Here is a 26,244-nt window from a genome sequence, read left to right as displayed (position 1 = left end):
AAGAATGATATTTTGTACTATGTTAGCCTTTGAGCAAGATCATGGAGTCACCAATATATCATTGGACTATCGAGAAAAGAATCTTGAGATATATTTATGGTACCCTAGGAAACACAGATACCTTCATACTCTTGGCATATCCGTATCAGATATCATATCAGATACGATACTCGTTGGATACACATTGGGTACTTCCTTAAGGTATCCAATTTTATAAAAATAAAATTAATGTTGTAGATACTTTTTGGATACTCCTGAGATTCCTATCAATATGAGTCAAATTGAAAGAGATTATTACCTTTCATTTCTTATCAAATCTAGAAGGTTTCTTGATGTAGCATAAGCATTGATGGGTTCATGATTTCATTCACGAAGATGAGGGTGTGTTGATATCGTTCACCAAGACGAAAGAAGATTAGCTCAGAAAAAGAAATCTGAACTAAACTCTTAATAGAAAATTCTATTCATGAAGAAAATGATCAAAAGTCCCAAAAATATAGATGTAATTAGTTTAAATACTTGGAACAACCCTCCAAGAATAGGAAAAGCTAAATTAAAGTTCCAAATATAGATCTGCTTTCTCCCTCTGTTGGCATTGAGTGCGTCACCACGTGTAACACAAACATCAATACATATTAAATAAGAACTAAAGATAGTTAAAATAACTAAATGATAAGATTTAATGCTTCTTTGACTCTATTAAGTAGGGTTTGAGTTCTGATTGGGCTTGGGCTGTAAATTGGGCTCCATATTGTTGACTATCCATGGGCTGTTGTTCCCCATCATTCTCCTCCAATTGCAAAGAACTCGACCTCTAGTGATCATATAGGTTGCCTTCGGATGATAGGTGGAGATATTTGCTACATTGAAGGTTTTGGATATGCCCTTATCCATCGGGTAGGTTTATCACATATGCACTGTCATTGATCCTCTTCAAAAATTTAAAAGGACCATAACGTTTCTGCCTTAGCTTGCCACGAACTTCCGCAGGCAGCCTCTTCTTGCGCACATCACCTGATCACCCACCTTAAACACTTGATGCTTCTGATGCTTTTCTACCACTGCCTTGCATTTGAGATTATTCTCCTTCAAGGATTGCTGTACTTCCTGGAAAACCTTTGAATACTTTTCTACTAAAGCAAATGCAGCTGCACTAGAACCTGCACTAGAGGGAAGTTTTACAAGGTCCACAAATGTCTTGGACTCTTAGTATAAGCAACAGAGAAATGACTCCTTCCAGTGGAACAATTAACTAAGTTGTTGTAAGCGAACTTAGCTTGTGCCAAAACAAAGTCCTGTTGGCTCTTCTTGTCTCCACAGATGCATCATTTCCTAGAGAATGGTTCACTTTTGTTCGACCATCGGTTTAAGGACGTGCAGTATTTGAAAACTTCAATGTAGTCCCAAAATTTTTCTATAAAGTTAGCCAAAACGCTGACAAAAATTTGTTGTCCCTATCTAAAGTGATGAAAAGGGGGACACCATGCAAACGAACAACTTTTCTAAAGAACAGCTTGGAGACATGATGAGCATCAGTTGTCTTACGACATCGAATGAAGTGTGACATCGTGAAAAATAATCCACCACCACAAATATAGCATCACTTCTCCTCAGTGTTCTTGGCAAACCAAGTACAAAGCCCATAGAGATGCCATCCCAAGGAGCATTAGGAATAGACAAAGGCATGTATAAACCTGTGTCTTGCGATTGCCCCGTACTTATTTGACAAGTCGGACACCTTTGCACAAACTACCTAGCATCTCCTTTTAAGTTGAGGGCCAGTAGTAACGTTCCTCTAAACCAGCTATGTTCTTGTCTCTTCCCACATGACCGTTCAAGTCATTGGAATGCATCTACCTTAGCAACTTGTCACGTAATGAGTAACTTGGAATGCACGATCTGCTCCCCTTGAACAAATACCCATCTTGGACAAATATTCACCTAAGGGCTGCTTTATCAGATATTTAGCCTAAACATCACCAAAATCTTCATCATTCTGATATAGCTTCTTGAGTTGTTCAAAATTTGAAACTTCAGTAGAAATAGTAACAAGTAGAGTGGCATGATGACTTAAGAGCATCTTGTGATGCCCCATTGAAATTTTGGTCGAAACCGAAGTGCTATGACAGTCCAAGAGCTTAAGTAGTGCAATAGCAAAGTTGGACTCGAGGGACACTACGGCAATTAGGCAATTCTTGAGCTTATTCGCTGCTAGACAAGTCTTGAGTTTATCCGCTACTGGACCGATAATGATAAAGATGATAACTCTTGATCTTATCCGTAGCCTCCCAAATATCTTAGAGAAGACATTTAGGTATTTTAGTAGCTAAGTTTTTTTTGGCTTATACAAAGGCTTGTACATTTAGTTGTAAAAGGTATCTAAAGTTTTAGTGAATGACATAGAAGTGAAAATTTCACTAAGAAAGTTGTTTTCTTTAAGTGTTATTGAAGCCTCTTTTTCTTTTCTTACTTTTACACTATCTTTACTTCGAGGTTTACTTTATATTGCAAAGAAGATGGAGTGTTGTGCGGACTTGCCAAATGATTAAAAAGGTTAAGTCTGTGACAGTCTGCTACTTGATTAGTAATTCCAGATTGAAGCAATAACATAATTTATTCTTTCAAGATAAGCTGCCAACCTAGGCAACATGTGATCAATATGCTTCTACCCACAGAAGTGCTTGAGAGAATGGTGGTCTGAATATCAACATGTGATCAATTAATTGATTTGTTGACCACTTTTGTCTTGCTTCACTTAACTTTTCACTAAAGAATGCAATGGGCTTCCTCTTTCTTGGTGAATATTTTAGCACCGCTAAACTGATCGAGTAAGTTATCAAGCCTAGGGATAGGAAACTGGTACCTCACGGTTATTTTATTGATACCACGGCATCCACACACATCCTCCATCTCTCATCCTTCTTTAGAGTAAGGCAGGCATGACACAAGGACTAATGCTCTCTCTTATGTGCCCCTTTTGTAACTGCCCCTCCACCTTTTCCTTCAAGATTTCATACTCCTTTGGACTCATATGATAATGGAGCAGATTTGGTAGGCTAGCTCCAGGAATAAAATCAATGCCATGTTGAATATCTTGCATTGGAGGTAATTGTGTTGGTTCTGCCATTACGTCATCATATTTTGCCAATAAGCCTTGAAACTCCCTAGGTGCGGGCTGTATAGGTTGCTCTTCTCCCTTTATTATTAGGAGACTACAGGTTTTGGCACTTTTCATGTCTCCACAAACTCATCCTCCCTAAGAGACATTGAGAGCAATGCCTTCTCCATTTTTGGCGAAGTGTTCTCTCGTTGATTTGGAACCACAACTATCTGCTTGTGATCCCAAGTGAAAGCATAGGTTTTGTCCCTCCCTTTCTGAGTTGCATCAACATCAAATCGCCACGGTCTGCCTAATAGCACATGGCATGCATCCATCTCCACAACATCACACAGAACTTCAGATTTATAAGTCTTTCCCAAGGACAAGGGCAAATAACATTGTTTTGTAATTTTCATGCTAGGCCCCTTCTTTATCCAATCAATGCTATAGGGGTTGGATGCCGCCGTGTTTTAAGCTTGAGATGCTCAACAAGGCTTTGTGAAACCAGGTTCTCACAACTGCAACTGTCAATTACCAGCTTACACATTTTGTTAGCCACGGAACATAAAGATCCATTTGCATTGTGTCTCTTCAGGTTGTCTTGGAGTGTATAACAGCCTACTTACAACGCACACCACTTCCTCACCATCTTCCTCGGCCACTTCAAGCCATCATCCTCCTTGGCTGTTTCTTTGCCATCATAATCCTCCTAATGCTCCCGCTGTGTGACATTGGCAAACTTTCGTCTAGGGCAATTACTAGATCTATGCCCTATTTCATTGCACTTGAAACATCGAATTCCCTTTGTAGTACTTGCTTCTTCTTTTCCTTTGGTTCTGACTTCTTAGATTCAGCTCTTTTACCCCATGAATCTACGGTTTTGGTTTCAGCTCTACTTGATGAAGCTTTGTTATTGGGGTCAAACTGCTGGTTCATGGGACTCTGGTGTTTTCTTTGGTTGCAAGATGCATTGTGCCCTTAATGCCAAACACTGAGCTTCATCAACCGACCTATGTTTTGCATGACCAAGCGATCTTGAACACCATAATTCAGCCCATTTACATAACATGCAACTTACTGGTCTTCAGTTTCATTCACATTACATCTAGCTTGCAATCGTACGAACTCTTTGGTATATGAGGAAACTGAATGTGTACCTTGGTAACAATTTTAAAATTGTTGGAAAAGGGTTTGCTCATAGTCAAACAATAGAAAACAACCCTTTGAGAGTGCATCTGAACCCAACTCCAAATAGGGGGCTGTCCCCTTGATCTCAGTAGATCTTGGTGACGTTGCCACCATGCACTGGCACCTCCACATAGTTTGTAGGCTACAAAGTCTACCTTGCGTCTAGGCTTAACTCTCATAATTTCAAAGAAACGTTCTACTTCATATATCCAATCATGAAATTGTTCAATGTACCCCATTGAATTAGGGCAGGTCAGCCTTCATTTTGTAGGAATCACCATGCTAAACTCCATTCCTTGCATGCGGTTTGAACTCTTCTTCCAATTACTCTTCATTTTCATCTTCCAAAGCATTATGTGGAGGAATAGCATTTTCCTTATGTAGGTTCTGCCTTCTCCATGCTTCCATGGGTCCTGCCCGTTGGGCTTCTGGAGCTGGAGTGTTGGTTTGCAAACCTCTAACAAGTTTGTTAGCATTTTAATGCTCTTAGTCATCTCTTCTACATGTTGCTCCATTTTTGTAAGACATTCTCCATCTTCATACTTGCGGTGCCATCTCAAGACTCGGCTCTAATACCACCTGGCGCAGCACAAGCATTGATAGGTTCGTGATTTCATTCATGAAGATGAAAGTGTGTTGATATCATTTGACAAGACGAAAGAAGATTAGGTCAGAAAAAGAAATCTGAACTGAACTCCTAACATAAAATTCTATTCATCAAGAAAATGATCAAAAGTCCCGGAAATTATAGATGTAACTAGTTTAAAATACTTGGAACAACTCTCCAAGAATAGGAAAAGCCAAATTAATGTTCCAAATACAGATGTAACACAAACATCAATATATATTAAATAAGTACTAAAGATAGTTAAAGTAACTAAATGATCAGATTCAATGCTTATTCAACTCCATTAAGTAGGGCTGAATTCTGATTGGGCTTGGGCTGTAAATTTGACTCCATATTATTGGCTATCCATGGGTTATTGCTCCCTATCATTTCTCTTTGTGAAAAGGTTGTGCTTGCTTGTTTATTTTATGATCTATATTAAGAAATCATGTTACAATGGTCAATTTCTCCTTATTAATAGATTAAATTTGCTTGTTCATTCTACACCATATCAATAAACTATGTAATATATTGGACCTTTATTGTGAATGGTAGTTCTTTTAGTGGATAAATTGGGGACCTCTTTATATAAAATATTATACGCAACAATAATATATAATTCCATAATTAAGAAAATAAAGGTACATAAGTTCACTAATATATGTTTAGACATAAATATATATATTTGAGCTATGTATCCTTAACTTATCGTATCTTTTATTTTCAAGATTTATTGTATTGGCGTATCTGTATTCTATATTCATATCCATGCTTCATGGGTGGTATTTTAGATGTAGATATTACTTACAAAAGTGTTAAAAATTTATGCTTAGTTGGCTATTTTGATAGTGATTAAGGTGGAAACATTGACTGTAGCAAGAGTATTTCTGCTATATTTTCAATGTTGGCTTTAGTGCAATCTCATGGATTTTAAAAATGGAAGACAAAGTGATACATTTAGTTAGGATCTTTTCTTATTACATTAGTTGTTTATTTCATTAAAATAAAAATTTTATAGGTCGCGTTTGAATGCAGGAGGGGTTGCGTTCGAACGCCCTTGCGAACGCCTACATCAGATTGGTAAATACAGAGGACGCGAAAAGTGCGTTCGAACGTGGTCGGGCGTGTTTGAACGCCTACATCGCGTTTGCACATACAGAGAAAACCTTTTGTGCATTCGAACACAATTAGACACACCCGAATGCGATCGGCGGGATTCCTCTAGAATTATGGTTACTTATTGTTATTAGAACTTGTTGGCTAGCATCTATAAATATGTGGATGACAGCCAAATTCATTATGCTATTGGAATATTGATTTCTTGCCTCTCTATTTTCTTTCTACCCTAATCTCCCCCTCCTCCTCTTCACCAACCTACCACCTTCACCGTTGATAAGGTCTCTCCTAACTTCTAATCTCTCTTGTCTGTCGAGCCCTCCCTCTTCTTTGGGATCTCGATCACTTCTTCCTCTTCATCTATATCCCTTAAATAACACCACCCATCCACCCTCATCTCTATTATCATCCATAATCCTAACTTCCACTCCACCCGTCACCACCACTATCATCCGCAATATAACGTGTTTTCATCCCAATTGCAATTCGAATCTGCGAAGGGCGTAAATATGAAAAACGTAGATCAGGGAGTTACGGATCGATTCCACTTGGTTTCATAATTTTCTGACTATGGGAGAATATTTGGTGAATATTTTCTCTCGATTGCGCGGACTGCTTCCTGCAATAAATTCAGATCTTGAAGGAATTGTTCCGTAGCCCTATCAAGTGGTATCAGAGCCTATCTTTTGTTACCGTAGAACTTATCACAAAGTGAATCTATCTACATGGAAGTGAAGTATATTCTCTTGATGTTGGCAAGTTTTTAAGTATTATGCCTAAGGTGGATTTTAAAAGAACTTGAGCATATTCAGAAAAATGGAACAAAATAATTTTGTGACAATAAATTACAATTGCACTTGCAAAGAACCCGGTTTTTTATAGCAAAAGTACACATATTTGGGTCGGGTATCATTTCATTTGAGATTTAGTCATAGATGGTGAAAATGAAGTCAAGTACGACAACACCCAAGATCAATTAGCGGACATATTCACAAATCAAAGAACCTTGGTGTGGAAATGATCTAGCTTAAGAGGAGAATGTTGGAAAAGCTAGCTCGTTTGACTAGTCAATTAGATTAATTGACAAGTACAGAATTTAAGGATGATTAATATGGTTCTTTAGTTTTGAGGCGAGCGTTGATCTTCTCTATATCTTGGACTTATGGCAACCTTTTGTGTTCTCTAGGAGTTAGAAAATGAAAAGTCATATGTGGTTTACGAAGAGTTATTTTTGTTATTCTAAGAATCATATGTGGTAGACCAAAGGTCATGTAAACCACTATATATATGCGGTTTTAATTCTATGGGATGCAAGCAAGTAGACTTTACAGTGTTTTTTACTATGTTACCTTGTGATATAGTATCAAGAGAACAATTTTCTTCACTTCAGTTATCTACTATGTTTCTTCTAACAGCCTTTCCATCTTTTTGCCAAATCTCTCCCGATGTATACTCGTCAGCATCTATTACCTTTGCTTTCATAAGGCAGAGCCTTATTGTTGTCTTCTGGCCTTAGCTTGCTTAACTTTTTTTGTTTCTTAGAAATTTATTTCGAATTTAAGTAACCATTTATGGGTTCAAGCAATTTTGACTTTCTGCCTCATCCCAGATCTAACCAAAAACTGAGCTGATTGCCACCTTTATCAGTTATTAACCAAAAAATGCTATATCTGGTGTTACTTATATAAACAGTTAGAAATTGGTTGGTTTTGTCATGTTAAGCAAGTGTAAACTTTAAAAGAACTATCTGATTTTGTCATTTGTTTAGAACTTCTCACTTTACTAGCAAAGATAATCTCATTGCTTTTTCAAAGAATTGTTTTGACAAGTTATTTCAATTATTACGCCCTTTTGATTATCCTTTGAACAACTGGCATTGATGAATTGTGATATTGATTTAATCTTGAGGATTTTGTTCTTATTCAATTCAATATGGTTTTACATCTTTGTAAGGGAATTGTATAAATTATAGCCTAGAGTTTGCTATAATAACTAGAGTATGCAACAAAAAATTTGCATGCTTTATTCTTACGTATTATGTTTTTGTTGCATGTGTTATTCATACTTAAGTTGTTTTCCTCTTAAACCCTAGGCAAATTGATCAAAAGGAAGTTACCAGGGCATTACAGAACGCCATACTTAGAAGCAGTGATGGTCGTGCTAGTGGCACGGGGCGTGCCGAGCGACACGCGTCGGCACGCCCCGGCGTGCTAGTGGCACACCCTCCGTGCCAGTGGCACACATTTATAATGTTTTTAATAAATTTTTTAGAATATTTAGAGATATTTTTTGGTTTTGGTATATCAATATTTGATTTTTTGTCTAAATATATGTATTAAAATTTAAAATCTACATTACAATATTTTATCTTTAGATTATTTTTGTAAATAACCTATTTTATTAAAGATAAAATAATAGTTGAATATAAATGTTATTCAACACATAATATGATTGAATATATTAATTAAAATTTATATTAATGATTAAACACTCTATAATATGATTGAATACTCCATAATATAATTGAACACATAATAACATTCAATACATGATTGATCATTCAATATATAATTGATAATAGTTCAATAATTAAAACTAATATCTAGTTGAACGTAGAATGACGAGGATCAAAGACTTCATTTGCTGGCATAAAAATAACACCAGAATGTTGTGTTAAATACTGTCGATATTCTTCAAAACTCATCCACTGATAATATTGCTCGTTATAACATCTCACGTACTCTTCATACAAATAAGAATTTTGTAATTCCTCGATGATATGATATAAATATTGAATATGCACGAGAACGACCAGCACCGGCACAGGCACAGATATACCATAAGCATATGCAGATTGTAGATATGGAGTATAATAAGAGTGTTGCGGCTTTGGTAGGTGTGATTGATATGATGGTAATGATGATGAACTCATATCATCCTGTGGGCGCACCTCTCCTAATGTCCTGCTACCTATAGACTCAAGTCCTTTCCTCATTTGACTGTAATCATATTGAGCTTGAGATAGTGCCTTTTTTTTCTTTTGTCTCTGATAAATTCGGTTTTGTGGTTGTCTAGGTCTGGCAAATGAGTTGTCATTCTAATTTAAAAAAATGACAAATAAGTTGTCATTTAAAAAATGACAAATGACAAAAGTTAATTGATGGAAATAAGAAAAAGTAAAAAAAAAATAGGTTTCACATGTCATATCATGTTTGTTAAAAAAATAAGTAAAATTGATTTGACAAATATTTGGTGGAAATAGAAAAATTAAAAAAAAAATGTCTCTACATTGGCACATGACCGGCACGGATCGGCATGGCACACGTGCCGGTCGGCACGCCTCGGCACGGCAAGTGCCAGTCGGCATGGGGCGTGCCGACCGGCATGTCCATCCTTGTTATAAATATAAAATTTTTGTATTTTTTGTAGAACTTTTATAATAACATGGTTGTTTTGCAGCTTGGTCCTAAAAGGCTGAGATGTTGATTTACATTCTCTATTCTGTGATATATAACTAGTTTTCTTCAGCAACTTGTCCTTGCATGATGTGTTAATTTCTCTTTCCGCTGTCTGCAGATCGTTTTGCTACTTAGGCTTGTGCCTTTACTTCCATTTAACATGCTAAATTACCTGCTATCTGTTACACCTGTTGGCATTGGAGAGTACATGCTGGCCTCTTGGCTTGGGATGATGGTAGGCTTATTTTTCTCTTATTACATCATAGATCTTCAGTTTAGTTCAACTGCAAAGTACATGAAACTATACCTTGATTATTTTGACTGATAATGGATAGATACTGCTGTATCTTAAAAGTCATGTGATAGAGTATGTACTTCATCATTTTCTTACCAGCATTATATTCTACTTTCAAATTTATAATTAATATGCTTCATTCATACTTGTTTGACCAGCATGTATGTGATCATATCTTTTTGTTGTATGTTTTTATGTGATTCATTCTTTATCATTTAATGACAACTATTCTCCTAGTTAGACAACAGTCAACATTTACAGGACAGCAGGCTCCTCCATCATTATCGTAGTTATGGTTTTATTTTAGTATTGAGTAATTAAGGTGCATTTTCTTCTAGTTTTAGATTGATATACTATGTAATCAGTTTTGTATCAATTCTGTTATCCACTTTATGAAATCTGAAACATAAAACTTGTTTACTACAGTTCTATTTTACAGAGAAGGGAAAGATGAAGTGGCATTCAAGTCATTGCTATGTTCAAGGCTAATCAATTTGAAAAAAAAATAATTGAATGATATTCCTTTGTTTTTTGCCCTTTTTTCATTCCATCAGATTCCAAATATTTGAAACTGAAATTTAATCACATTTGCATTAGTAGAATTCATATTCATTACAAAAATGGTTGTTGATTATATAGCTTTGTCTTACACAGCCAATCACGCTTGCATTAGTATATATTGGAACAACCTTGAAGGATCTAGCTGATGTGACACATGGATGGGGTGAGATTTCCACAACTCGTTGGGTAAGTTTATTAAGCTTCTAACTATCACAATTGCTGCAAATGCATCCTCCTGCACTTTTTGTTGTTGTACTTTTCTGGTTGTCTCAACCATCATTCTAGTGAATGTTATAAATAAACAAACTGTTATGTCCTTTTTGATCTCAGCTTCTTTTCTAAATTATTATATGCTTCGTTATGATCTTCTATTTTTCACTTGCTTAAGTATATTCTTGCACACAGTGGTGAATTTCAATTCAAAGCTCATATATTACATATCTTGGAGCTATTAATCTGTTCTTGCATATTAGGTTCCTTGAGAGAGAACATGTTCAATTTGCATATTGGGTTCCTTGAGAGAGAACCAAGAAGCTAGTGAAGCTGATTAACTTAGTTTTGATCATGGATGTTGTGTTGATGCTAATGCAACACATGGCATTGGTAGTGTTGACGACACCTCGTGAAAAGGCTTTTGGTGAGGGAGAAAGTGATGGAGTTTGTTTAGAAAGGTGGCTAAAAAGAGGGAAAGAAAGATGATAGGAATGAAGTTTTACACCTCCACCCTCGAACTAGGTTACACAACTATTAGAGTTATTAGTCATTTTTATTCATTTATTTAGATACATGGTGGCCTTGCATTAATAGGGCTAAAGTTCCCTTTTCAATCATGCACAATACATTCTTCATGAAATCCTATCTTCTCTCTTCTCTTTATCCCGTTCTAGGATTAAGGCACTTATTGTTTCATTGTATCAGAGCTTCCCAATCTCTAGGGACCTCTTTTTATGTTGTATCTCTCCTCCAACAACCTCTCTTTCTTACCGCTCAAAATCCCTTCTTCTAAAACCGTCAGTCGCATTATCCTCTCGCTCTGCCGACTTGTTGCAAAATTCTCTGCCTCCTCGAGCTAGCCAGCAGCTGCAGCAATTGCAGCAGCTGTGAGTTTTCCGACCTCATTGAGCTCGAGAGCTGCCGCTGACTTCATACAGTCTCCTTGCTGCCTTCCCCTCGGTCGAAGTCAGGGCATCTCATCGTTAGCTTTATGGCCTCCTTGAGCTCGGTGGAAGTCAGAGCACCCGTTGTCTTTTTCTCCCTCGGTGCGAGGCCCCCTCTTTTTGCCATCCTTTGCAGGTGCATCAACCACTGCAGAAGCCATAACAACCTACAGTCGCAGCTGCAGCAACAGTAACAACCACAGCTGCAGCAGCCACAGCAACCCACAGCTGCAGCCGCAGCAACAGTGGCAATTGAAGATGCAGCAGCCATAACAACCCACAGCTGCTGTTCTCTCCCCTCTTCTCCATAACAGCAGCACAGCAGCCTCTGCAACAGCAACTGCAGTTGTTGGTTCTGAGCAGCCTCTGCGGTCTCGGGTCTTCAATTCTGCAGCAGCAGCAACACTGTTTTCAGCAAGTGCCAATCAAGTATTCGACGAAAGTTTACTGTGTCGAGCTCTCTTTTTCAGCAGTTATGTTTTTAGCAAGTGTTCACCAATTTTTTTGACGAAAATTCACTGTGTCTACAACCCTCAATTTTTCAGCAGCACTTTTCAAGTTTCCGCTCACCAAATGTTCGACAAAAGGCTTGAGTAGGAAAATTCTGAATCACCCTCAAGTTTGATAAATTGCCATATGTTCCAATGACATCCCATGTTCCAGTTAGTTGTGAGAGCGTGTTCTTAATTTGCTTTCTACTTATCACTCAAAGTGACTGGATCACATGGGCATCATCTATCAACATAGTCCTTTGCGAACGACACCTCCTCTGGCACATTGACGACATCTCTGTGGGGTGTGCACCCTCTCGCGCTGTCATCCAAACCACCACTGTGACCTTTGCTGAGTTTGATATGCCCAAAAATGTTTAGCTAGAGTTTTCTTCCCTTGAGTATGCAGGGTGGGCTCTGTGTGACATAGAGATGATATGCACCTATCTCATCCTATAAGTCGATCGATCGTTTTGACCTCAGCTTTACACATTAGCTTCAACTTAGGCTGTTTGGGCTCACGTCAATCATCAATTTGTTTAATCAAGTGTGATCCATAGGTTTTAGCTCCATCATGGCACCTAGGAGGCTAGACAACGTCAACTCTCCACCCAAGATTTTTATGCTAGCATGGCTAACATTTGGCGTGAGCTTACGTTAATAAAGCCTACTCTATGCCCCTCTAACTCGGCGACTACATCACCACGACGAAGATCGGTTGATGGATTTCTTAGTTGCTCTATGTTTAAAGTTTCGGGATCTTACTCGTCGCTTGTTGCAAAGTCCCCCCTATCTTGAGCTTAGATAGTGCCATCATAGAGCTACAAGCTGAGGAGCTTAGGCAGCATCTTTTGCCTTCTCAGTAGGTCTGCCTACTTCACCTAATGTTGCCATAGATAGTGCTGGCTGCTGCTCCTACTCTTCTACTTGTCATAACTGATATTTTCGCTACTGCTTGCGTCACTCATTTGTCAAAATGAGATCATCACTCAGCATGCCTTATGTGCACTCATAACGGTCATCCTAGTCATCTTGCTGCTCGTTACTATTGTCTTCATATTAGCTCGCTCCTTGCTCTAGCGAAAGGGAATCAAGCTAGGACAAGAGTCATCACTTGGCTTATTGACTGCTGCCCCAAGCACTTGCCCATCTAATTTTTCCATTGGTTTCACTATTAGTAGTGCATAGCTATAGCAGATTCAACAGCTCATTCATAGAGCTCTTAGCTTCACTAGCGCCTCTATTTCTATCTCTATTATGACTAAATCCTAGATCTTTGATTCTAGCACCTCATATCAAATGACTGATGACTCCTCTATTTTCACTAGTATCACCTCTGCCCTTATCGCCCTTCCTCATGTTCACATTGTTGACCGGACTTGTTGCCCTATCACGGATCCCACCTTTCTGACTAGTTACAACAAGTGTTTTTTTTCTACTTGTGTTCTGTAAGATTTGTCTACAGGTCAGAGAATTGTCAGCTTCACCTTTCTCCATCTTGTCACGGTGCTTGTCCCATTGCTCCTTTTCTCATTTTTAGACCTATGGCATTGACGTTTAGGTAGTAGTCATTTTTCCTATTTGTCTCCATATACCTGTTGTAGGTTGGCGAAACATTGGGCCCTTCCTTTTTCCTTTTAGTGAGAGTATTGCTGATTTCCCTTTTCATATTATGAACTTTAACATTTGGGGCTCTTCTTCCCTTCATGTATTGGTTTTCTCTATTATGCATTTTATTGATAATTTCTCTCGTTTCACCTTAGTTTACCATATGCATCAGTGTTTTGAGGTGTTGCATCTATGACGATTTATCTTCTGTGGTTCATAATTAGTTCGATTGATCAATTAAGAATTTTTGGTCTAATGGTGCTCGTGAAAATCTTCCCTCTAAGTTTTGATCTATTCATGCTTCTGCCAACACCCTACCTCAATAATTAGGTTCCTATACTCCTGTTTAGAATGGTGTTGCCAAATAGAAGCATCGTCATCTTCTTGAGACCACTCGTGCTCTTCTCTTTAAGGCTTTTGTTTCTAGCTTTTATTGTGTTGCGACTCTTCTTACTGCTCATCAATCTAACGTTGTCATCTATCCTTGCTAGTGTTACTCCATACAAGCACCTTATGTTGCTTTACTATCTTGTGGTTATCTTCGTGTCTTTAAGTGCACTTGTTTTGTTCTTCTTTGAGGTGAACGCAACAAGTTGTTCCCTCGAAAAGCTAAGTGTGTTCCTAAGCACAAAGACTTATTATTATGACACTTTTGCTTGTCGTCTTAGGACATCATGCTATGTCACTTTTCTAGAAGCAATACTCTTATTTATCTCTGATACCTTGGCTCCCTCAAACTTATCCTTTATGGATCTACTTACCTTTATCCTATCTTTCATTCCTTTGGATTCCCTGGTCCTATCGCGCTATCTTCTTCTCATACACTTGGTACTCCTCTACCCATGGGCACTCCTTTTATTACTATTTCTCTCTGCCTCTCTAAACTGCTCTCTCATTGATTCTCCTAGCCTTTCAAGAGGAGTACTCTCCACCCATGATGGCCCTGCTTTACTTTTACACTTACAAGCTGTGTTCCCCTCCTATAGTTGAGCCTTCTTCTCCTAGTAGTTATTGTCCAATCATCTCATCCTCTATCGTGACGGTTTTTATACCTGCTTATGCTATTCACAATGTGAGTGTCACCTTCTCAATTGTTATGGTTTTCTAATATCTTTTGCTATATGCTCTTCCTAGTTTTACACTTTCCTTGTAACTATTAATATCCTTTAACCTATGTTCTATCGTGAGACCGTCTAGGTTTTAGAGTAGTAGCTGGCCATGACAGATGAGTTTTAGGCCCTTTAGGAGATGCATACTTGGGATGTTGTCACTTGCCTGCACAATATCGTGCTTGTTAGCTGCAAATGGATTTTCAAGATTATGTATTGACCTGATGGATCTATTGCCAGATACAGGGCTTGTCTATTTGCTTGAGACTTCATTCAGGAGTATGGGATAGACTATAAGAAGCCCTTTGCTCTTGTTGCTCAGATGACTTCCGGTCGTTCTTTTTTATGCTGTTGCTTCTAGTTGCTAGCGGCTTCTACATCAAATGGACGTAAAGAATGTGTTTCTTTGTGGTCTTCTTGATAGGAAGTATACATAGATTTGTTGTCTAGTTTTCTTATTCTTCTAGGCAAAATTTGTCGATGACAATTGCCATCTATGGGCTCAACTAGGCTTCTCATGCCTAGTTTGATTGATTTCTCAGTGTTCTCAGATACTACGAATTTCAATAGAGCCCCGCTTAGTTATCAATGATTTTACAGTCTTCTGCTTAGGACTGAGTCCTCTTTCTTTTGTATGTTGATGATATGATTATCACTTGAGATGACTTGGGCAGTATTCGCTCTCTGAATTATCATCTTTGGCCCCAATTTGAGATGAAGAACCTTGGTTTTTTTCGGTACTTTTTGGATATCAAAATTATTCATTCATCTCACAATCTTCTGCTGTCCTAGCATAATTATAATACAGATATTCTAAGTTGCCACTGTCATCGATACTTATTTCGCTGCTACCCCAATTGAGCTTCATATGAAGCTTCCCCCTAACGACTGTCAGCTTCTTCTGGCACGCGTGGCGCAAGCGACAGGTTGGGCGGGGCTCGTCACGCACAGATACTCTTCTGTGCTCATATAATTATGACATCATCAAATAAAATCTCGACAGGACGGACAAGGCCGGAACGCACAGATACACCTGTACTCAATATAATCCATCTCAGAGATCAATCATACTATCAATCAAATAAACCTGTTAACATATGAATATCCAAGTCCACAACAACCATACTAGACAGCTACATAATCTGACAAGGTCTACACAGGCTATGACAAACCATCAAGATACAACTTATAACCATTAATACATGAGTACACTATAATTCGACATGTATTATACAAATCATCGTCTGATACAATCAAGTACAAATATAACAAACAACGATACAACTCAATTTCTATACAAATTATCATCTATACCTTCTCGCACTTATAGCTCACCTTATCGTTTTAAAATATCTTCTCAGGATATCTCAAGTTACTATCACATACCACATATCTAGAGGGGTTAGAAAAGAAATAAAGAGTGTCCTCAATAATATATAAATTAAAGGTAGATATCATGCCATAACTAATAAAAGTATATAATTCTCGACAATGAATAAACAAATCTCCATGTCATACCATCATCATAACTCTCTCAATATGACACATATGATACATGCCGACTATGACCATGTTATGATACCAAATGCACTCACATATGATGTATAATGACCACTCAAAAATTAGGTATATCAGATGATAATGAAATTATATGCATTTCTTAACATCACAATGATCATTGATATCTTGGTAAAATATCATCATACTAGACCACTGTGCACTGTCAACATTCGGTATCCGGTCTCAACCTCATGCCCGAAGGCTCAGAACATACTCTGCCATCCGCAAAGAGTATCTTAATCATAACTATATCCTGCCGTTCGCTAAGAGTATCAATATCCATCCAGACCAGGCACCACACCTTTCTAGCTAATAGAAACACGTGAGGATAACTCGCCACATATGCCTTAATAAATGACATGTGTCCGAATGTCTGCTGCGCATATAAACTAACGACTTCGGACGTAAGGCCACAAGATCAAGACTACGTCGAGCAATCAATCATCCACCAAACGCGTCTTAACCCTCACTCCCACTCGGGTATCCCTACGCTTTCGATTAACTATCCTATCAATAAGATTTCATGCTTTTTTTCTAAATGATAGAAATATGCATTTTATCCAGTACTATAACAAGTTATGCATATTAGGAATTTAGTTAGAATATGAGTCAAAAAAGATATAATGCGATGCAATTTCGAATCATACATCTATTACATGTATACTCATACTAGTCTATCACATGCATACTCATGCTAGAGATTATCTGGATATAAAATTATAAAACTATAGTCATCTCTAATCATCTCTATAGATCACCAATATACTCATATCCCAGATTAGTCTAATCAAATGCATGATAAAGTATGCTCAACTGAAATCATCTCTAGATAAAGTTATAATCATGCTGGAGGCCAAAATATGAATATACAAAATTATATAATATATCTTAATTTGAGAAAGAGGTCTAGAGGATAAGACTACTCACAGTCTGATCAAAATATATGAATCACGTATCCCTCACATCCGTTAAACGAGAGTCAACTCATCGCTAGCAAGGTCTACGGGGATCTTAAATAAGGGGTTCGGGATTTGAAAATATTTAAGTAATATGATGTTAGCCGTTTATCCCATTTAGAATTCATTGGTGTAAAATATAATGCATTTAAATTTTATTAAATAACTGGGTTTACAATATATATATATATAATTATGATAATCTTATTCTAATTATATATTAGGCATATAATAATTAATCTCTTTAAGCATGAAAGAATCAGATATACAATAATATAAATAAAAATACATGTAAATAAATACAATAACTAAGTACAATTCAATTATTTTGAAATTACTACTCTTACTAACTAGTCACTAGTTATACATAAAATGATTATTATCCATTTATATAAAAATAATTATCATAGCTTAGTATTTCATTTTATATAAAACAATATATAATAATAAAATGCTAAAATAGTAATATACAATATAAACATGAATATTAGATTATTATCAATATATCTATATATATTAGTCTAATAACAATGTATAGTTGTAGCTATATTTATATACAGATACTAATAATTATAATTAATCAATTATTATACTAATTATACTTAGCTAAAATTATATTAGTGAGTGTAAATTATCAAAATAATTAATTATCTAAATAAACTAATTTACCTAATATTAGAAAATAATTATATAATTAACAGAAAAGAAAAAAAAAAAATCCTCTTTGCCACTGCTGCAGCAAGAGAAGGAACTGAGAAGGTAGAAGAAGAAGAAAGGAAGAAGGAAAGAAAGAAAGAAAGAAAGAAATGAGGAAGAAGAAAAGAGAAAGAGGAGGGGAGCGCGGACCCGGGCCGACAGGGAGGGTATCGGCCGCTGCTGGCTAGCCAGCGGCCGGCCTCTTGCCAGCAGCTCAGCTCCGGCGAGCTCGAGCCTAAGGAAAATAAGAGAGAGAGAGAGAGAGAGAGAGAGAGAGAGACATAGAGGGAGAGGGAGAGGGGGAGGGGGAGGGGGAGGGGGAGAGGAGCTCACTAACGCTTGGTGGAGGTGGTGACGGTGGGTTTCGGTGGCGGCACATCCATGAGAGAGAGAGACCGAGGGGAGAAGAGAGAGATTTAGAGGGAGAAAGAGGCGGTGGACGGAGGGCTTGGCGGTGGCGAGGCCCACCGCGCCTGGGGGTGCGTGGCGCCCTCAGCTTGCCTTCCACTGCATAGCATGTGCCATGCACCAATTAATTTTTATTTATTTTTTAAGATAGGTTGTTACACTTCGTCTACTTGACCACTACCTAGCCTGATATCTTTCATATAGTTGGACTTGTTACCCAGTTCATGCAAGCTCCTTGATTTGCTCCTATAATAATCTCATGTGTATTCTTTGATAACTTTGTGGCACCATCGACCACTCTCTTCATGCCACCAACTTCCATCTTGGCACTGCAGGTTTATTCTAATATAGATTATGCTGGTGACAAGTGATTAGGAGTTTACTACTATTTTGGACAATTCAGCAATATTTTTGAATTTTGAATTCCCTCTCATCTCTCTCTCTCTCTATATATATATCTCTCCGAGTCGAGTATACCACCTCCACCTTGACTCGCAGCTTTGGCCATGACCACAACCGGACTTTCTCTTTGACGGACTGTCCCCCTCACTCCTCGATGCCAGCCCACTCTCTTCCTCCTCGTCCTTTTCACCCATCTCCACCATATCTTAGATCTACAAAACTCCATTAAAATTCTTTTGGCAGAACTAGCCTGATAACTACCCGAAAGCACCTATCACCACTTCCTCCTTCCAAATGCCGGCCAAACCTCCAGCACCGACCAGATCCATTACCCTGAAACATGCCCATGTCATTTCTTAATCATAAACCTACCTAAGCTTCCATTACAACCAGGAAATCCAGATCTAAGCCCTGATCTAAATCGAAACCCATAAAAATTCATATTCTATTGTTGCGAATCGATCCCAAAAGTGGTTCATAACAATTTTCGTATCAGAGCTTCTAGTCCTTGGTGCACTTCCCTACATGATAAGGACTAGATCTATGGCTCAGAGAAGAGAAGAATGTCTCATTTAGGAGGCACCCAACCATGGCCAGTAGGCCACCCCTCCACCGGCGGATGGACCCCACCGCGGGGAGACGACACTAGCGACTCCTTTCGGCATTCCGATTGTCAACCATACTGATATAGCCATTCTCATCTAAGCTCTCATCACCGGCACCACAGAGAATGGTATTGAGGAGGATGAGCGGGAAGCAAGATCGGATGATTGAGAGCATGGATCGGTTGATGCCGGAGAGCTCCAACCGTACAGCGACACCGGAACCACCATGAGCTCAAGCGGAGGCACCTCCATGGTGTGAAGTCCTGCTGCCCACACCTATGGACATTAGGCTTGAGCACGAGGTACCCCATGGACCAGCCATGGTGGAGCCGATTTATCGTCTGACACAAAGTGGGCGCCAACCAATGGTCGACCCTGACAAGTGGGCAGATTTTGATTGTGACGACTATCCTTCTGTCAACCCAGATCAGAGGAGACCCTACCACAGATATGAATAGCACCCTCTTGCTGTTTAAGGAGGCTTAGGACTAAATCTAAATCGAGAGAATGCGATTTGGGGATGATTCACTCGAGGGGAGTTTCCAAAATTCAAAAGCAGAGACCCAATGGATTGGATCTATAAGGCTGAACAATATTCTCTTGGCAAGGTACTCCTAATGATCAGAAAGTTTTACTTGCTTTTATTCATCTTGAAGAAACAGTCCTTCGGTGGTCTCGATTGGCGAATACACAAAACGAATCTGAAATGTGGGAAGAGTTCAGTAATGAGATCTATCAGCGGTTTGGTACATTCGGGTACGAGGACTTCCACCCTTCTCTGACCAAGTCCATCTAGAATTTGGCAGTAGATGTCTACAGAGATGAATTTGAAAGAGTTAGTGGAAGATGTGTGCTGCCATGGTCAGATTTATAGCTGAAGTCCACGTTCATTGTAGGCTTGCGGTGTGATGTATGAGTTGACGTCAGAGCGTTGCGGCCTAGCAACTTGAAGCAAGATATCGAAGATGCTCTCCTAATGAAGGAGAAGCACGCAAAGCTGAGGGTGATTTCAAGGCCTAGTTAGACTAGTAGAGATGGAAGGACTGTAGCAGCTTGGCCACCCCAAAACACAGCCAACCTGGCGGCTGCTCCAATCGGGCTGAGGGCACAATTTCGGGTGTCCAACGACACAAGGATTGCTGGATCTCTAGATGAGCTCTCACACCAGCCCAGGTTGAGGAGTGAAGCACTAAGGGTCTGTGTTTCAGGTGATTAAAAATTCACACCTGGTCACCGGTGTGCAAAGTCAAAGGTAACTGTGATGTTGATCGATGGACTCGAAGGTGCTGAGGAAGACTTTGTGGATGAAACTCTAGATCTAGATGCTGCAGGAGTTTAGCCTCACGAGGAGGCTGAGGAGCTAGAGACCAAGTGAGGGCGGAACTCTCACTCCACGCCTATTCTGGGGTATCTTTAGGAAAAGCATCGCGCGGATTCTTGTTGACTTGGGGAGTATACAATTTTTTGGATGGCTGGCTGGTCCGGAAGCTTGGATTTGTGACCGACCTATTGTAGGGATTAATGTCTCTATTGGAGACAAGATGATGTATGCAGCGGTACGCAATTGCGGGTGCAAGGCAACCAATTCAGCTTGGATTTGTACCCTATCGCCTTGAGGAGTGGACGTCATCCTTCGCACTTAGGGGCTGCAAAGTCTTGGGCCCGTAACATTTGATTTCAACGAGCTATGGCTCACGTTCAGGCTCAATGGGAGAAAGGTGTGGTTGGATAGAATTTGGTCGAGCAATTGTGCAAGTTTGCAGCAGATGACTGTTTTGTCGAGCCTACAAGACGTCTCCTATTTGATACAACTGGCTCCTACGAAGGTGGAGATGAATCGTGGCTCAGGTATACTTGATGATCTGTTGATTTGCTGCAAGAGTTTGCTGTACTGTTTGAGGAACCAAGAGGACTACCCCTGCCCCGCGAGAACGATCGCATAGAGATCGTTCTAGGAGCTAGGCCCGTGAATGTTCAGCCATACCGCTACCCACATACACAGAAGGTCTCAAGGCTGATAGTGGAGATGCTCTATTAGGGAATTATCTAACCGAGTAAGAGTGCATACTCATCGCTCGTCCTACTCCTGAGGAAGAAAGATTACACTTGGAGGTTTTGCGTCAACTATCGGGCGCTCAACGCCATTATTGTCAAGGACCGGTACCCAATACCAGTGATGAGGAGTTGCTGGATTTGTTGGCGCGAGCGGCTTATATTAGCAAGTTAGATTTGAGGGCTGGTTACCACCAAATTAGAGTTCACTCAGCGGACATCCATAAACAACGTTTCAAACTCATGACAGCAGTTACGAATTCCTGGTGATGCCATTCAACCTCACGAATGCCTAACAATGTTCCAAGGCCTTATGAATGACATCTTTCGGCTGCCTTTGCACTAGTATGTTTTGGTATTTATAGTCGAATATTGCAAAACCACTTGCGGCATTTGAGAGAAGTCTAAATGTTTAGGGATGAGATGCAAGTGGAGTACCTTGTGCATATTATTTCAGCGGATGGAGTTTCAGCCAACCCTGGGAAGATAGCATGTATGGTTGGTTGGCCTCAACCGAGGACCCCTCGCGAGAGGCACGGCTTCTTCAGTTTGACGGGGTACTATCAGTGATTTGTGGCAAATTATGGGAAGATCGCTGCCCCTTTCACAGCGTTGCTAAGGAAGGACGGAGAAAGCCACGATTGCTTTTGAAGACTTGGAGGAATCGATAATTTCAGCCCCTATTCTGGCTCTACTTGATTTCAGCAAATAGTTTATGGTGGAGTGCGATGCATGGGAGGAGGGTAGACCTATTGCCTTCCTAAGCAAGGGTTTGTCGGAGTGCTCACAGTAGATATCAACTTATGAGCGTGAGATGATGGCAATTCTGCATGCGATCAGAAAGTAGTGGCCTTATTTGATCTGGTAGCACTTTGTTATTAGGACGGACTAGAGGAGCCTACCATACTTTATCGAGCAACGGGTGCACACTCTAGCACAACAGAAGTGGGTGACAAAGTTGTTGGGGTATGACTACGAGATCACCTACAAGAAAGGAATTGAAAACCGGGCAGCCCATGCACTATCGTGCCACCTTGCTGCCGGCAAGCTTGTGGCTTTCTTCGCACCCGTTTTCTTTTTCTTGTTGGACTCGACGGAGTTAGTATTACTGACCCAGATATTGTATGTTAGTTATAGGAGGTAGTAGCTGATCCGACGAGCCATCCTGAGATTGATGCACGAGATGGCTTGTTGGTGGACTGGGTGCATTCGGGTGCCTGCGGACTCGGTACTTTAGACTCGTTTGTTGGAGTATTCCCACGACACTCCCACGGCAGGTCATGAGATGTCTTGAGGACATTTAGGAGGATGCCTCATAGCTGTACCTAGCTGGTATAAAGATCGACGTGAAAGCTTATGTGTAGGCTCAAATTTGCCAACCGGTGAAAGCTGAAATGTTGAAGCCGATAGGTTGCTGCAGCCTTTGCTGATTGAGCAGGTGTAGGAAGCTATTTCTATGAATATCATTAGATAACTCTATGAATTACATCAAGGAGCTGCCAAAGTCCAGAGGCCATTCGATGCTCTTTCTTGTGGTGGATTGGGTGACCAAGAGCATTCACTTTTTGGCAATGACGCATCCATTTTCAGCCAATACTATCGCTGAGGTTATTGTTCGGATGTCGCCAAACTTCATGGGATGATAAGGACTATCGTTTCAAATTGATATGAACCGAAATCAGCCCAGATCAATCTTGGGTGAGGAAGACAGACTACGCAATCTGAGGAGAATATTCGCCAAATATTGTGCCGTCGTTAGAAAATTATGAAACTAGTTGGATTTGATAATTAACTTTTTGACCTACGTTTTTGGTTTTTACAGCATTCGCAGATTCGGATCACTGCTAGGGGTAAAATACGGTGGAATCTCGGTGGAAGGGTTGGTGATGGTAATGGTAGAGATGAAATGGATGTGGGTTGCGATAGGGATTGCTCGAGGGCTATAGGGTGAAGGAAGAGGAAGGAGAAGTGAGTTAGTGTCCTGTCTGCGAATGGTAACCGGCGTAGATGGTGCACGTCTAGGGCTTAAGAGTGGGGGGAGAAGCTTTCAGTCTAGAGGGGAGAAGAAATGACAACTTGATAATTTCATTCATAATCCCTAATGAGGCTGCCATCCACGTTATATATTGGTAGCTAACTTAGCAAAAGCAACCTAATAATCTTGTCCTAATATAAGCACCCTCGTCGAGTGCATGCGAACGCACCTGAGAGGCGTTCGAACGCGCTTTGAGCGGTCTCTGTATTTGCGAATCCACTCAGGCGTTCGAATGTCCTTTCCTGACGTTCGAACGCACCTGCCAGAAACTTTATTTTCTAAGGAAAACTAAAAATTACACAAGATATTGCACCATAAGTCAAATCCTAACACAAATCATGACTGCATCTTCATCAGCGACTTCTGGACACATTATTTCAGATTCGTGTATCCATGCTAAGCCCATGGCATTAGCTATCGTCCAAGGATTGAAAGATTTCACTTTTAGTTGTATTTACTCCTGTAGCCCTTCGATGAGGCAACCCAACAGCGCTGACTCTAGCCATTCATAAACTCTCGAGGCTAGTTTCTCGAACTCGTCCCGGCATTCACTGACGATTCCTATTTGCTGCAACTTGTTGAAGTCTTCATCAAAGATATCATATTCAAACAGCCAGAACCTTGATGTTAACCACCGAGTAAACTCCGACCAATCTATTAATTGGTTTATCTTTTTAAAGCACCGGATTCATTGTGAAGCCTAATCCTTTAGGTGGAACATGGGAAGCCTAACTCTCTTACTGGCTGTGTTCCTTCGTAGACGAAAAATTGCTTTGTCTTAAATATCTAACCTAACAGGATCTTCCCCCAAAAACTTCAAAAAGTCTAGACGGGTGACTCAGTGTTGAACTCCCCAAATCTGGATGCCCTTAACTGCTCTAGCAGGAGTGGCCTCTAGCCTCCCCTCCATCCTGGCCAGCATCTGATCCTTCATCTCCGTTATGTTTTTATTTAATATGTATGGCTTCTTCATGCTCCAATTCTTATTTGCTTGTGGACGAAGAGTCAACTCTAGTGCATTGAGATGGTCCTCAACCAATGTCACCTGTGTCTTCGACATCCTCCCAACTTTGCTGGTAAATATAACAAAAATAATTTGAACAAGTCTTAGCTTGCTACTTTCTCTTCTTTCATCGCCTATGGTGCTATCCAAAATGCTTGTGCCATTGTCATTTCCTCATGTTCTAGATGTTGAGGTAGGGCAGGCTGCAGCATGCTTGAGTTTCATGCTTTTTTTTGGATCTATAAATTTGTACTTTAATCAGGTCAGTCAAGCTTGAACATATTGAATTTTGTGCTCTGACTAAGGCCATGACCAACATGTGGTTTGCTCACGTCTATGCAAAATATGAAACATACTTATAAATAAAGGATTCTTGACAAGATCTTTAGTGTATAAGTCCTTTTATGTATAAGTGTTCTTACTTCTTAATGCTTATGTCAACTATATTGTTGATCTCATAATTACTTAAGTTATCTTTATATAGTTTCATCCTGATAATTATTTTAACTCTTCTGTTTTCCTTAATGGTTTCAGGTTGTCATAATATCGGGATTTATAGTATCTGGTAAGTGAATTTTCATATTCAAATTTTTTTCTTTTTTCATGCTAAATGCTGGCTTTAAAGTATCTTTTCATCCGTTTCCCTGTGAAGTAAGATTAAAAGAGCTATCTTCCAATGAAAGAGAGCAATGTCATGTGCCTTTTGATATGTATCATTTCTAAGGTATAAAAACCATATGATTACTGTATATTAGGAGAAATACATGTAGAAGCATTCAAGACCATCTTGAAAAATAGCCTGAGATGGGATTTGTGCATTTGAAACATTTTTCTTCAGTAGAACAGTTTAGGAAAGCAACCCAGAATCTGTAAAGATTCCTTTATATGAACAGTTTGCATAAGATAAAGTGTGTTTATTAGAAATTGGCATTGATCAGTACTAAGCATCCTGAAACATTTTTCTCAGTTTGAATGGTTTACGAAAGTTACCCAGAATCTTTGAAAAATGACTTATATGGATGATTTGCTCAAGATAAATTGTGCTCATTAGATATGTCATATATCAGTATTGAGTATATATATAAGGCCATAATAAATAAATAAAAAATCCTAGTGCACGAGGCTCTTGCTTATAAGGAAGGGGAGATGTATGCAGCAAACTTTTTGGATAATTATATTTCTGTTGGGAATACTTCTATTTACATAAGAACATATTGTTTAGTATTAGCTACTTGCAGAGCTTGTTCTTCCTAGGCAACCATACTCTTAGACCTTTAGATCTCTTATATCTCCAGTGCTTTCCTATTAAATATAACTATGTTAGGTCCTTTGTGCCTCAGCTGTTCAATCTAGAAAAGGTTTGATATAAAAAAATTGGCTATAATATTGGAGCTTCTTACTTGTTCCTATCGCTTTTGAAATTTCAGTTTGATAGACCCACTGTTTTTAAAGGCGGCCGTCATGGCAGGGCCGCGAGCCGGCCGCCATGGCCATGCACCTAAGCAGCCTACTGCCATTAGCAGGCCGCCATTCCTCTTCTTCTTCTTCTTCTTTTCTCTCTTTTTGCCTCAGGAACCCACTTTTCTTTTTCTCTCTGTGCTTTGGGAGCCCACTACTTGTTTCAAAGCATTGTGGGCTCCCAATGTAAAAAGGAGAAATGGTGAGATAAGTTGTCATGCTATATATATATATATTTTTTTTTTTTTAATAAAAATGTATATATATATATTAATTTGTAATTTTTTATGGCTGTAAATTACTATTAAAAAATTCATATATGCTATATTCATAAATAATATATATCATATATAATTAGTTTTTATTTTTTATATATTAA

General features: G+C 39.1%; 1 protein-coding gene across 2 annotated transcripts in view; it reads left to right on the top strand.

Annotated features, from left to right (window-relative positions):
- The window catches only part of LOC140790424 (uncharacterized), a 46,241-nt gene that overhangs the window by 13,553 nt on the left and 6,444 nt on the right, over nt 1-26,244 (top strand). For both annotated transcript variants that reach the window (XM_073140509.1, XM_073140511.1), the window contains 3 exons: nt 9,588-9,704; nt 10,419-10,511; nt 24,942-24,972. In XM_073140509.1, coding sequence (XP_072996610.1) covers nt 9,588-9,704; nt 10,419-10,511; nt 24,942-24,972 — 241 coding nt within the window. The remainder of the gene's footprint in view (nt 1-9,587; nt 9,705-10,418; nt 10,512-24,941; nt 24,973-26,244) is intronic.

The sequence above is a fragment of the Typha latifolia genome, chromosome 6, assembly GCF_019914945.1.
Source record: "Typha latifolia isolate L0001 chromosome 6, TyphaL0001v2, whole genome shotgun sequence".
In the NCBI taxonomy this organism is placed as follows: domain Eukaryota; kingdom Viridiplantae; phylum Streptophyta; class Magnoliopsida; order Poales; family Typhaceae; genus Typha; species Typha latifolia.
This window is presented reverse-complemented; position numbering and strand designations above follow the sequence as displayed.